At 37.6% G+C, this 15,495-nt stretch overlaps 1 protein-coding gene across 1 annotated transcript in view; it reads right to left on the bottom strand.

Annotated features, from left to right (window-relative positions):
- foxj3 (forkhead box J3) overlaps nucleotides 1-15,495 on the bottom strand; it is a 120,246-nt gene that overhangs the window by 19,660 nt on the left and 85,091 nt on the right. The window contains exons 3-5 of the mRNA XM_016564602.1: nucleotides 13,438-13,512; nucleotides 8,579-8,662; nucleotides 3,393-3,494 (exon numbers count right to left, since the gene is read on the bottom strand). Of these exons, the coding sequence (XP_016420088.1) occupies nucleotides 3,393-3,494; nucleotides 8,579-8,662; nucleotides 13,438-13,512 (261 nt within the window). The remainder of the gene's footprint in view (nucleotides 1-3,392; nucleotides 3,495-8,578; nucleotides 8,663-13,437; nucleotides 13,513-15,495) is intronic.

Genomic DNA, 15,495 nt, shown 5'->3' with positions numbered 1-15,495 from the left:
TTTTTTCAGGATTCTTTGATGAATAGAAATATCAGCATTTATCTGAAAACGGCCGGTTGGGTAATTATATAAATTAATACTTTTATTTAGCAAGGATGCTTTAAATTGATCAAAAGGGATGATAAAGACATTTATAATGTTACAAAATATTTCTATTTCAGATAAATGCTGTTCTTCTGAACTTTCTATTTATCAAAGAAACCTTTAAATATTCTACTTCGCTGTTTTCAACATAATAACAAATGTTTTTTGAGCAGCAAATCAGAATATTAGAATGATTTCTGAAGGGTCATGTGACTAGAGTAATGATGCTAAAAAATGAGCTTTGAAATTACAGGAATAAATTACATTTTAAAATATTTCCTAATAGAAAACAGTTATTTTAAATAGTAAAAAATATTTAGGATCAAATAAATGCAGGCTTGGTGAGCAGAAGAGACAGGATTCTTTGATGAATAGAAAGATACAAAGATCAGCGTTTATCTTAAATAAAAAGCTTTTGTAACATTATACACTATTCCATTCAAAAGCTTTGAGTCAGTGATTTCTTTCTTTCTTTCTTTTTTTTGGAAAGACATTATAGAAATTAATACTTTTATTTAGAAAGGATGCTTTAAATTGATCAAAAGTGATGATAAAGACATTTATAATGCTACAAAAGATTTCTATTTCAGATAAATGCTGTCCTTCTGAACTTTCTAATTATCAAAGAAACCTGAAAAAATTCTACTTCGCTGTTTTCAACATAATAACAAATGTTTTTTGAGCAGCAAATCAGAATATTAGAATGATTTCTGAAGGATCAGGTGAATGGAGTAATGATGCTAAAAATTGAGCTTTGAAATCACAGAAATAAATTACATTTGAAAATATTTCCAAAGCGAAAACAGTTATTTTAATTAGTAAAAATATACAAAATGTTACTGTTTTTGCTGTATTTTGGATCAAATAAATGCAGGCTTTGTGAGCAGAAGACACTTCTTTAAAAACATTAAAAATCTTACTGTTCAAAAACGTTTGACTGGTATGTTAGCCTATAGTTTGAAGTTAAAGATATTAATAATTAATAAGGTGAGTCTGAGATGTTTATTTGACAGTGATTTCACATTTCTTGTTTGTATGAAGGCTAAATACAAATAAAAGGTGAACATTAATTTATTTGTGCTGTTTTTTTTCTTCTAACAAATTAAATAGTTTTATAGGAAGAGGTGTCATAGACTTGGCAAATTAATTTTTCATAAGTTTGTAAGTAAAGACATCTGTTGTGGGCGTTCTTGACAGTTTTTATAAGGCTTTTTTAAATAGTGTTCATATCGATATCGGAATTATATCGTATCGACCGAAATTAAGAAAAATATCGTGATATAAATGTTGGCCATATCGCCCAGCCCTATAGGATATGTTCCAAAACCAAGTAAACTCCCAAAATCAGAAGCAATTAAGGGATCATATGCTCTGGAAGATCCAAAAGATACCTTGTTTTGGTCAACATCACATTTGCTAAGAAAAGCTTAGCAAAAAAAAAAAACAGGTTAAACTCAATTGAAAATGAACAACATTTACTCAATATTTGCATGCTATTTATCTTTATACATATTACAGTATCACTTTTTTACTTGGAAATGTGTCACTTGTAAGGTTCTATTTTAGTTAGGACAACTCACTTTTGCAGAGAAATGTTGTAGCAAATATTACAATTCTATATACACTATAACTAAATACCATATACAGTACCATACTGCATTCTATCCAGATGAACAGATCACCAAACTTACTATAATTCAATTCAAATGAATTCCACATTCCCCTCAGTCCTCATCTTAAACACCATGCTTAATGTGAAATACTATTGGTTTAATGCCTGAAGTAAATTAATAACTGATGCTTTTGGGCTTTGTAAAAGCACTCCAGAGAGAGCGTGCAGCCCGCACCAGGCCAAGAGTGGAGCGCTTAAGGTTAAAAAGCCTATTTAAATTTCAGAGTGTTTTGCTCCATTCCTTTTTACACACTTCTCCATGAAGTCATGCCACGGAGGGCGAGTTACGGTGTGAGACACTCTGGGAGCTCTGCCTAGAAGCATACAGCAGGGAATCAGACTTCTAAACACTGAACAAACTCATCGTTCTCTAGCAGAAAAGTACTTCAACCATTCAGCACCATTATACAAGCTTTTATAGATGCAGTACAAGTATAACATAACTTTCACTTTAAAGGAATATTCTGTGTTCAGCACAAATTAAGCTGGCTTGGGTCCACTGTCTGTATAAAGCACAGCTACCAAAGTCACTTTCAAAACAAACAGATTTCTATTGGTCAACATGGCAAAATGTTGGTGACAAACTTGAACCTGCTGCGAAATCTGCATAAGAAAACTTTTCGCCCTTATGCCAAAATTCTGATTGCATATATTCCTATTAAAATAACTGGATATGTCTGTGAAAATCCACTGGACAACGGTAAATGTGACCTCACCTTAATGTTGATTACCACAAAAATAATTTTGATCCAACCCTCGTTTTCCCTTAAAAAAAAGCAAAAATAAAGGTTACAGTGAGGCGTTTAAAATAGAAGTGAAAGGTTCAAATTTTTTGAGGATTTCAAATCAGAAATGAAGCTTGTAAATTTTTTAAAAGCACGTACATTAATTCTTCTTGTGTAATCTGTAAATCTGTAGACAACTTTTAAATTCATTTTAGTTTTAGTTTAGTGTTTGTGTTGCTATGGCAACAAATTTGTAAAATTAGATATAACTATACACACAAAAAGGTTAGTAAGTGGTTAAATTCATGCTAACACACATATTTATGTCTTGTGGCTATACTGTTGAAAGAGTGTGAGTATTTTAATGTTTACAGACTGGCCCCATTCACTTTCATTGAAAGTAACCAAGATTTTTGCTTTTTTAAAGAAAAGGAGGGACAACTGGTTTTATTAATACAGCTGGTTCTGCATATTAAAATGGTATACGAGAAAGTATTTTAACATAAAATCACATACTTCAGCTTTAACTGAATGAGAACCATAGAGGTAAACCATACTCAAAGATGAAGAATAATGTATTCTTGCACTGCTTAATACGTTGTGTAGGCGCACACCTGACATTTTGGACTCAACAGATATATAGAATAAGGGATTAGCAATTCACAATACACCGCATATGCACCATTAAGAGGATTTGTATACATAATGCCAGCCCAATATAGATGAGAATTTATGTCAGTTTTCTCAGCGTCCGTGTAAACAAAAGCATCACATGTCAGTCCTGTTATGAAGTGCATGTATATAGTCATGGCAGGATAAATATAGATGTAAACTGGGTATGTAGACCGCTGGTGTCAGCTGTGAAAGGAGAAACACAGCCAGGACTTGTGGAGTTTGAGATTGAAGGCTACCTTGTTAGTCACAGTGTTGATTGCCAGCGTTGGAGAGGCACTTCCAGAGATGATGCAGTCCATTCCCAAGTTATCTGATTCCAGGCTGTACGGCGTGGACGCCTGCAGGAAAACAAAAAAGACATACTCAGCCAACCAGGATGGAGATGATGAGCGATGTGAAGTGACTTTGATTTCTATTCAAAAGCGTTTAGCATTACTCTGGTGCAAGAAATTTAAAAGCATACGCAGTGAGCATCTATCAACAAAAGAGCAACACATTTTATTTAGGTCAAAATTGGAGGCAATCTGGGAAAGAGATGAGCAGGAGAGAGGAACGGCTCCCTGTGCTCTGTCTGCAATTGCTAGGGTAAAAGATAACTTCAGCACGCCTGTCTCCCAAAACTGCTTATTATAAGAGGATTGCCTGGCAACAATGTGATTTTTAATTTGTGATAAACATAAATGAGATTTTGCTAAGTCACAATTTTTAATGTCAAAGAATTTCTTTAACGAGACAGCAGGAGGATGAGAGAGACACAGAGAGAGTGTGTGCATAATTAAGTATACTCTTAATAGCGCAGACTTGGCACAGACAGAATTCCCACTTATTTTTGCATGCAGGGTCAGGCTGAGAGAGAATGGATCTAATTGGAGGTTTTTGATGTGAGTGAAGTGAGTGTCAGTATGAAAAATGTTTGTGTGTGGCCTGAGGGCAGAGCTGTGCTGAGAGAATGATACACTCACTGGAGTCTAGAGTGTGGCAATTATAAATGACACCAGCCTAACTGGCTGACCATACAGAAGAAAACACATGCCACCAACTCAACACATTAGGTCAATCAGGCTATCAGGCTTATGTATGATGTAGTTCGATTAGAATGCAGTTTGATTTGAAGACATGGGGCAAAAAATGCCCCTCTATGAGTTTTTGTTTTATATTTATATCATATGATACAATTAAGCAACATCACACTAGCAAGCGTGCTGTTTTTCCTGAATATCAGCACGACTGCAAATGTGATCATTGTGATGCTGAATTTATTGATAATGTACAAATTTGACATAAAAGATGATGCATAAATCTAATACTGTTACAAAAAAAATCCTCTTATAAAGGTAAAAATGTCCCCGGAAATCAAGTTAAAGGGACAAACATTTCCCCTTAATGGAAAAGTTAATTTCTGCCACTGCTGTGAACTAAACATGCACAGAATATGAGGGATATAAAACAACAAAATCCCTGGAAACACAAAGGTATAATTTTGACAATATCACACAAGAAAATTCTGTCATCGTTTACTCGCCCTCATATCATGCAAAATCTGTATGACTTGTGTGAAACACAAAAGATTAAGTTTTGGTGTCCGTTGCTAAAGCAACTAGTTCAAGCTAACAATGTTTTTCCCATTGTGCTTGTGACTGCGATTTAGCAGTCTGATGCCCTGATAAATAACATGCTTCTTCACAAATGCTCTTTTCATCTATATAGTTTCTCGTCATGGTTATATGTCTACATGTCTTCAATCCCCGCCCCTTGCTCTCACTATAACTGAACTCTTTCAGTTCGCCTGTCTCCGATCCACAACGCAGGGTTGGACAAAATGATGCAAGATGCCTCTGAGCCAGGTCAACCTCGGAGGCCAGCGTCGAGTGCAGCCGAGTTGTATATTCTGGTGAGCGGTGCTCATAAATAATGAAAGGAAAAAGCTCTGGCTGAAAATAACCGGTGCAGAAACTCTGCATTAATTGATGTTTGCTAAAAAATGACTGTAGAATGCATCGTATGTAAAGGCTGCCTGGGGCACAGTTTATTAATAAGCTGGACCCCCTCTACAAGATAAACTGAGCCACACTGAGTGAGACAGCTATATAAAAAGATAAGAGCGCGCAATCAGCAAACCTGTGCACGGCACGACTGTAAAGCACCGACATGAAACAAAGCCAGTGTTCTCGAATCAGGAAATATTCAGTCCTGTCTCATTCTTTTCTATCAACACACCAAGCCCATGCTGTCACATATTTCTGGCCTTGTAAAAGAGCAAAAACTCAACAAAGGCAGCATCATGCTAAGGTAGACTGACTGCAAGCTAATGCCGATGAAAAAAGAGAGACTTGGGCAATAATTTTATTTTGGAAAAAAGCTTCAATGACAAAACTAAGTCATACTATATAAACAGTAAATCTTATGTGTAGTTGCTTGGTTGGTTTTGTTTGTTGCTCTTTTCAAAAGATAAAAAATGTGCAATGAGCCATCAACAGAAATGATGTGGTTTTCTGCTGACCGTTCAAGTTTGGAAAGATGAACTTGACTACTATAGGCTTAAATTTTCTCCCCGTAATCCTTTTTCCTTTAAAAATCTGTTTTTACAGCAGGGACCCATAAGTGATCCTCACTACATACTAAAACAACATACACACACACACATACATATATATATATATATATATATATATGTATATTTAGGCCTGGGCGATAAAACGGTATCGATATTTATCGACAGTACACCACCTTCAATAACGATGGAAAAAATGTTCGATATGGCGCACGATATAGGCAAGTGCTATGAGTGACGCAGACAGCACACACAAACACGAAAATAGTTGAATTTAAAATAAAAATTTGCATTTGAATGTTAGGTGTGCATCAGGTCGACTATGCGGTGATAATGATGTAAGTGACGTTGTTGCATTTTAATGTTTTGTTAGTCTAGCCCACGAGATGCGCCGCTGCTGTGTTATTAATTTAAAATATTAGAGAAATATAGAAGCTCAATGCGGAGAAGATCTTGATTAGGTTAAAACCGAAACCAAGCCATTCACACAGAGCGCATATTTAGCGCATTTTTTAAACGGACAAGTACGACTGCTGCACTCGTGTCTCACACAAGAGATGTATAGAGAGCCATGCAAAGTTAAAAAAGTTGAAACTTTTAGAAAACACGTCACGAATTTGTGGAGGTATATTCCTTTTCACTGCGTCTCATATGTTTTTAAATGCAGTCTGTGTGAATGGCGCTTCGGCTCTTTGGATTAAGCAATGCATAAATACATGATGCTATTTTGTTCATAATTGTTTATGCGATTTACGAAATTATATTTGATTTTTATGAGTTAATTTAGACGTAATGCACGGTTTTTATTAGGGCTGCCCCCTAATAGTCGACTAATCGCTAGTCGATCAAAATTTTATTAGACGCTTAGTTGCATAGAAAAAAATAAAAAATAAAAAAATCCACAGGTGAAGTCACGCAGTTCGTGACGGACAGATCGTTAAAGGCTAACGTTAGTCTATGGTAATCAGTTGTGGAAAGAGTACTGAAAAAATATACTCAAGTAAAAGTACCATTACCTTCCAAAAAATGTAGTGTGAGTAGAGTAAAAGTACTTGTCCAAAAAACTACTTGAGTAAGAGTAAAAGAGTAGCCTATTTAAAAGTACTCATGAGTATTGAGTAGTGAGTGGCGGTTAAAGATTTCTAGGCACAATTTGTTTTGAGGAAAGTCACGAGACCTATTACTCTCTATCCAATCACGTTGATGGATAAAAATAAAATTAAAATAAGCATGTAACGACCACAAACGGAGGAAAATAGCGGAGCAAAAGTACCGATACATCACTTAACCTTTTAGGCGCCAGGGATTTTTGGAAAAATTCTGGATTTTGAAATCAAGGCAGCAACTTTACATGGCTGCTCAATCTAATGTTAACCTAGAGAAATGTGCGCTATTGTGTCTGTGTGGAGTGTAGAATCTGAACAGCAGCGCGCGCATACTGCAGGACAGATGGAGGTGCCGGTGCACTCACTTGCTCTTAAAATAGGCTACTCCGTCATTTTTTGGTCATTCAGATAAGAGTAATACATCTATATATTTGTAAAATATATGTTAAAATAAACATGAAAGGTACACATTCATTCATGAATGTGTATCTTTAAGTACACTCACGTAACATACGATCAGAAAGTGAAGTGGATGTGAATTCAGTGACAATTCTGATAGATATGAGCAAGAATGATTTAAACCTGCTAACTTGCAAGATTTTTTTGAGTGCCTCACTAAAACTTTGAATTATTTCAGTTTTAATATCATCACACTCAACTGAAACTGCAAACTCTTTGGTAAAACAATTTCTATTTCCACGACAGTGTAAATCAATGGTTCATCGGAACAGATTTGAAGAAATTTAGCATTACATCACTTTCTCACCAATGGATCCTCTGCAGTGAATGGGTGCCATCAGAATGAGAGTCCAATAAAATAAAAACATGACAATAATCCACACGCCTCCAGTGAAGCAAAAAGCTGTGTGTAATAAACATATCCTTTAAGACGTTTTTAACTTCAAACTTTTAACTTCACAAGACATTAATCGATAGACTGGGGTCGTATGGTTTACTTGTGGATTACTGTGATGCTCTCATTCTGACGCCACCCATTCACTGCAGAGGATCTACTGGTGAGCAAGTGATGTAATGTATTTCTCCAAATCTGTTCAGATGAAGAAATAAACCCATTTGGATTGCCCAAGGCTGAGTAAGTTTTCAGTAAATGTTCTTTTTTGGGTGAACTATTCCTTAATTTTTTTTTAAATAAGAGAAAACAAAAACTTAAATCAACTTAAAATCAAGACATTTCTTGTAATTCAACCCTTCAACAACTGTTTTTTTCTTTGAAAAACCTTGATATATGTAGCCTTTCTCTAGACCTGAAAAATACATTTTTATATTGATTTTTCAGGCATTTTTGTATAGATTTTTCTAGTTATGCAAAGCTCTTAAATATATTTATTGGTCGAAAATTGTAAAAAAAAAAAAAAAAAATTTCAGTAAATCACAAACAACGGGAAAAGTTATGGGGCCTTTGAATATTATTGTGGACAATGGGGACCATAACATTACTGTGCTGGAAATACTATCATAATCACAGTAGCGACTGAACAGTAATCTGTGGTGTTCAAGCAACCACAGCATAAAGAGAAGTGATGGAGCAAATCAGTGACATTGAGCTTGAACTGGGAGAGTGAGACACTCACTGTTTTCTGCTTTTTGATCACTCCCAGATTTGAAGTAATGAGCTGAGTTTGGCCTGAGAAAGTCTGGATGTCTGAAAACCGACCACCAGGGGGTCTCGGAGCACACACATAAACACAAATGTACGCACACACACACACGTGCACACAAAACACACATACAAACTTTCACTCACCCGCTCTCCAGACCGTGGCCTCTTCTTAGGTCGTGTGGGCAGCGTGTCCTCCTTTGGATTTGTGTCGATTGCCCAGTACGAACCCTTAAACAGGATGAGAACGAATATTAGTCCCTAAGCAAGTCATCATATTCTAAAATAGTGGTCAGCTTAAAGCCATTCAATAAAACTTTGATAAAAAGCAGAGCACAAAAATCAGCAGGGTTTCCAAGAGAGAAACTTCTGTTTCTGTTCAGTATCAGATACTGGGCGCATTCGCCATCAAACACGTACAACTTTTAGTTCATCAAAGTTTCAGCGAGCTCATTTGTAAGCCCGTCACGTCGGGAGGACATTCACGGAGCTATATGTCGAGGTGAGAAGAAGTTGGGTCTTTTGCTACAGCCGTTTCTTGCACGCTCTCGCTTCGCATTTCTCCTGAGCCCTGGCAGAATCTGGTAAAATGTTAAGCCCCTCCTGAAGCCCCTCTTCCTCAGCTGCAGGTTTATCGATTGCTCCTGTTCAGGGCTGGACACAGAGGTGTTGGATTTCTGGTCAGGTCTGAGCTCTGATAATCAGGCAGAAAATAGCACACCTTGGTTTGGGGCTGCTGGTATCCAAGCACCCAAGACCCTGGCTGAATAATTTATCTTTGCATTCTTCCGGTTTAATTTATTTTTCAATAGTGCTGCTCTTCCCAGAAGCTAAAGGCAACTCTGGCCACGAAGTTAGACAAAAAGAAATTAACCTCCAGGCTTGGGTTTTATTTTAAAATATTTCATATTATATGGGATAAGATCTCAATTGTCCAGAGAGGGTGCGATCAAGACCTTTAAAATTACTTGTGCACAGTTTGTGCGTTGCACCTAAGCAAGGAGAATAATTGAAAATCGCCAAAGGATTTGTCTAGACAGAACACTTCAGGAACCTCAAACGTTTGGCCTCCGAAGACATATTGATAAAATGATGTAAATTTCTGAATTTAAACAGCAATACAGCACAGGTTACTAGCCACGGAAATGCAATGAGCAAAGCTCCAGTACCCAAACGGTTTTTTGCAGCCTAACTCCAAAGAGAAAGGAAAACTTGAAATCGCATCATATGACCCCTTTAAGAAAAGAACTCATTATCCCTGTTTTAATACTGTTACAGCCATTTGTTAACCAAGTGTGATGACAGCTCCAAAATAATCTAACCAATTGCAAAGTTCACAGCATTACGCCTTGCTTTAATATGCCATTTTTTGGCCTTGGAAGCACTGAGCCTGAAGAAAGGATGTGACATAATTAACATTAATCAAATGGTAAACTAGGCATTCAAATTTTAACATTTATGAATGCTTATTACTTTGTAGAATTCAACCAGTTAGTCATTATAGTCATTATTTAATCATCATAACTTTTAATAAGAGCCTCATCTATAGGGCTGTATCGAGGCAATTCGGTCGGTGCCTAAAAAGTATCGAACTCGATACCCAGCCCTACTCATCTAATTTTACAATTATAATAATGTGTAAAATAATTATTTTTTAATAAATATAATCATATACACACACATGTAAATCCTCATACTAAATTAAACAATGAATGTATTTATGTAATTAATGTTCCCTAATGCACTGATCTCTATAGAGTGAAGCATCAAGCTACAGCATTACCCACAATGCCATGCTGCACTCAGATCAAACACTGTAACGTGATGCTTAAAATTGTAACAGTTTTAACTTGCCACGGATTACCCGGGAATATACACGACGTATCATTAAGAGAGTGTTGCGACATGTGCTGCATGTCAAAAGCATATCATGACATTCAGAGAATAAATCATCATATTGTACACTAGGGCTGTCAATTTTTTTTAGAATTTCGAATATTCGTCGAATTTAAAATAAAAATCCACATTTGAATGCAAAAACGTTGCATTCGAATTTAAGGTGTGCGTTATGCCGAGTTCACATTGCACGATTTTCAAACTCGTCGGATCGCCGTTGTTTTCACACTGCGTGACTATCTGGGGTAGCATTCAGTTGCTGCTGTGTTCACATTGCACGATGGATCGGCGACAGGGGGTTTCCCACTGCATGACTTCACAATAGGAAGAATCGCCGACTGATCTGTCTGGTCCGCAAACTACGTTTCACAACAAAACACACGCGAGAAGTGATAAGGAAATAACGCGAGAACCAGCGTGCGTCAGACGGGAGTTCTCGCGAGCAAGACCATAATTACGGCATGTTTAGAAAGCCATGTAAAATTTATGCAAGTTTAACTTTGAAAAAAACCTATATCGAGACTTTATGGCGGGTTTTTCCCCATCCCACTGTGTCTCATGTCTTTAAATGAAAAAATTTACTCTGTGTGATTGGCTTTCCGCCCTTTGTATTAAACAATGCATACATACATGATGCTGTTTTGTTTATAGTTGTTTAAGCAACTTAATTATAACTGGTTTATAAACATTATTTTAAACATTATGCACTTTTTTTTCGCAGATAGTCATGTTATCTTATGCTTTGAATGATGCGCCCTCTTGTGGCCTCAGGAGAGAAGCCAAAAGCTTTTCTTCACCCTAACTGAAATTATGCATTTTAAATTCGAATATAATTCGAATTTTGATAATATTTAAGTACAAAATTCGAATTTAGTTTTTCAGCCATTTTGACAGCCCTATTGTACACATGATCTATTCTATGCAAATTAACTAAGCGCATAGCACTTGAGTTGAGAGGTGCGCACATGTGAAAGGGTCATAAGTTTCTTTATAAATTCTAATGTAGCATGAGTAGCCTAACAATGTTAAATACTACAGGTAGTGAGTGCTCCCACACAATAAACAGACTAGATAAGTACGTACAGCTACTCTCCAACAAATAGTTTAACAAATAGAGTAACATGATCTTCACCCTGCATTGCCATTTATGCATTATATTCCAGCATTAGACCAGCAGAGTTCATAACATGCAGGACAATCTCACTGTATTAAACACCCTCGTGTTCTTTATTTCAATTTAAATGATCATGTTCCTGTAATTGATGCAGTGACAATGAAGGACAGCTGAAGGTGACTGAGAATGCTAGCAGTCTGTTACACTTAGCAAATGTAATTTAAATTAAAACTACTGCAAGACACTTTCACTGTGGAAGGGGAGGCTGAGTAGCTTTCCTTTTAATTAGCTGAAAAATCTTGAAAAACTGAAAACCCTTGGGAGGGGAGTATCTGTAGGCTGCAACACAATCCCTAGAGAGAAAGCAACGTTTAAAGAAATCCATGAAAAGAGTTTACATGAATCTGAAATATAGGGCAATACAATAAGATTGTATTGGGTTACTTCTTTAGATTATAAATTCGGCTGAACCCCAAAATTAACAGCCATTAATGCAATAAGCTAAAGAACATTAACACACCTCCCTTTACAATGTCCATCCCAAATCAAGTATTAAAGGATAGTTCACCTAAAAATGAATATTTTTCAAAATGAAGTAGTAAAGTAAATTTATAACATTTAATTTTGTAAGCAACTTACAAACGAGAACAATATAAATATATTATATACTATTGTTCAAAGTTTAGGGATGGATTTGCATTAAATTGATCATCAGTAAAGATGACAGTAAAGAGTGAAGGATCATGTGACGATGTCTGGAATAATGTCTGCTTTAATATATTTTAAAAATATATTAAAATAGAAAATAGTTTATTTAAATTGTAATATTTCACAAGATTACTGTTGATCAAATTAATGCAGCCTTTGTGAGCATAAGAGACTTCTTTCAAAAATACAAATATATAAATATACGTATGTGCTGTTTTGCAATGGTTTAATGGTAACCAACATAAAAATCGGAATTCTAGTGGAAATAATGAGTAAGAGAGTCTCAAAGCAGGCTAGATCTTTTTGACCAGAAGTCTACTCAAGGGCAAACGTGATTGGTATCTGCCCCAAAGTTCGGCCTTCCTCACTCTCAGCAGCTTCTGCGGATCACAAAGGTGAAGTGAACAATCGTTTTTGCCATCTCTGAGAAACACGCCTCAGTTACTATCTCGAACAAACAGCAGGGTCCATATTCCTGCCGTATTACAATATTGATGGAACATATCAAGAGAGCCCCGCGCAGCTTTGAAGTTCTCCTTCCAGGGGGGAGGGCTGTGTGGAAGGAGGCAAATTCCAAATTGAACATTAGGGATGCAAGCATGTTGGCCATGCATTCGGAATAGAATCCATCCAGCGATAGATTATTTTGTATTTAGTGGAGCACATCCCAGGAGTGTCAATATCAGAGGATTACAGCAAAACATGAAATTAGCATTCAGTCCCCATTCCCTGCATGCCTCGGCTCTTCTTTTTATGTCGCGCTGTGAGCGTATGTGCGTGAATGCGCTCGCACAAGATGGCTGAGGATACAGAGAAGTGAGTGTGTGCGTTTCGTGGCGGCGGTACTATATGGAGAAAAAAAAAAACAGGTTAACCGATGGGTCCATCGATGCTGTATTGATGAAACGCATGTTATCAGACGTGCACGCTTATTTTGCGATCTATATCGCTTGCACTCTGGCCTACACGTGAATCAGTTTGGGTTGTTTTAGCTCCGACGGGCCAGGCTAGCAGTATGCCGACTGAGGGGAAGCAGGTGGTGGTCTTCCCCCCTCTCGTGCAGTAAGTGCCAGGCTGAAGTGCATTCTCCTCTCCCTGAGAGAGCTCCGGAGAGTGCTTTTAAAACATTACTGCGAGTGCTCGCTCTCATCTATTTTCACAAGGGTACATATGCATTTTTTAACGGCCGAATCTGCTCTGGAAGCAGCATTTTGTATTTAACGAATGTACAAAACCTGCATTTCTGAATAAAACAGCACTACATATGGAGGAAAAAGAGAACGCTTACCTTTCCCGGGTCATCTTTGGAGCGAGGCACTTTGAGAAAACACTTGTTCAACGAGAGATTGTGCCGTATTGAGTTCTGTAGGAGGAAAGGGAGACAGAGAAGTGTTTAGGTTGTTTATAGGTTAATGAGACTCCCGCATGATATTACACTACAATAGTACCTAAAACCCTCATTTACATGCAGCCTATAGCGCGCTGTCAGACGGCGGCGTAGCATTCGCGAGCATGTAGGGTCCCTGCAAATAAGAGAATATGAATAAAACACTGGGGTATTATAACCCAAAGCCTGCGTCATCTTTTCTGCACTATGCAAAGCAACCGGGCCAGAGAAATATATTAAAGAGATTCATCTTGCTGCAGACGACAGCCTAAAAAAAATAAAGAAATAAAAATACAAAAATGCGGGCCGATTAGGACAACTGCAGAATATTGAGACTCCTAAACTCAATAATAAAAACCCCTGACTCAACTATTTTTAACTTCACAGAGATTTTTACTTAACTTTTTGAGATTCCCACACATGTCCGAATGCACTAAAACTGATGTGACAAAAAAAAGTCCCATACACGATGGATGTCCTGAGGTTAATTAAAAAAAATATATATAAAAAAAGGAGCGATCCAGTTTAATAGCATAGTAATTAATTAATCATCCTGTTCCTCAGGGGGAAATAAATTATGCAAATAATTTCTTTTAAACTTCCTCAATTCTTTAATGAGCAAAAGGTAATTTTTCAGCATGTGAGGGATGAATCAGCAGGAGGCGGCTTGAACGCACATCATGCCTTAATGCTCGGCGCGTTCCAGCTGGAGCTCAGCCAGCCACTTGGCTTAAGACACTAAAATTGCACAGGTTTTGAAATCATTTGATTAAATTGTATTGACAGATGGCTGTGATTTAAAAGCTTTGGGATCTTTGCATGAGCTGGTCTGGTGTGGAACGAGCCTACCGTGAGAGAAACACTCACGAGAGAGGAGATTAGATGAAAATGCTAAGCAAACACACAATCTATGTTAATATGTGATGAATTTTTGTGAAAGAACTACCGTATAACATCTAATGAGGGCAATAACAGGCCGTTTCCACTGGGATGATCAGGGTTGATTGCAGGTGTGTGTTAGATGTTTAACAGTGGACTAAAGGGAACGACACGTCAAGGTAAGGGAGACTCCGACTGCATCAGCAGTACCGAAACCATTAGCAGCAATAAAGGTGAGCTCTACAGGACAGCTGAACCTGATAGTTCATGAGATGCACGCATAAAAACAAAGCAAAGGCGGGTCAGGGCAGTTTATAACCCGTCGCTGAACCTGATGGGCTCGACACATCTGTCCACAGACCCTAATCTTGTAGCGCAGTTAAACTTTAGCAGCCTCAGCACCTCTACACACTGCAATATCTGAGGTTAGTCAGGCAGACAACGTCACGGTCTCTCCCTGGAAAAAAATAAACACAATGTCAACTACGTAAGCCTGCTCTGTAATAGCAATGTGCACTTTGGTCATTTTGAATGCTCGAGTACTTGACAGATAAAACAGAAGAGTACTTGAAATCGGAGAGGGCAGATGGAGCAAGACTTTTCTATTTTTTAATTAGCATAAATATGCATCAGATGGACATGCTTTTGCAATCTGTACAGGCTTCCAAGATCATTGAATGAATGAAACGGATCACTTTCTTCTTCAAAGTAATGATTCTGTGACTACCTTCTATCGGGTTAGGTGGCAACTAGCTTAAGTGGACATGCAGGTCAGACAGGCAGGTCTCTTTTCCTGGCTGTCACGCTCTCACTTTTGTCCTCCACTGCTTTAACCTCCCTCTCCCCCTCTCTTCTCTGTCTCTCCCTCTTTCTATGCTGGGGGCCGGAGGGTTCAAGGCTGGCTCAGTAGGGCTCCTGCAGACAGACACGGCTAATAAGCACTACTGCACCAGTCCAGTCTGTCTCCAACTCTCTATCAGGGGAACTAACCAAGAGAGCCGCAGGGCCAGCTGCCATTCAGACACACTGAGTTTGAGTGTGTGTGTGTGTGTGTGTGTGTGTGTGTGTGTGTGTGTGAGT

This window comes from Sinocyclocheilus rhinocerous, unplaced genomic scaffold, assembly GCF_001515625.1.
Source record: "Sinocyclocheilus rhinocerous isolate Xijiao unplaced genomic scaffold, SAMN03320098_v1.1 scaffold889, whole genome shotgun sequence".
Classification (NCBI taxonomy): Eukaryota; Metazoa; Chordata; class Actinopteri; order Cypriniformes; family Cyprinidae; genus Sinocyclocheilus; species Sinocyclocheilus rhinocerous.
This window is presented reverse-complemented; position numbering and strand designations above follow the sequence as displayed.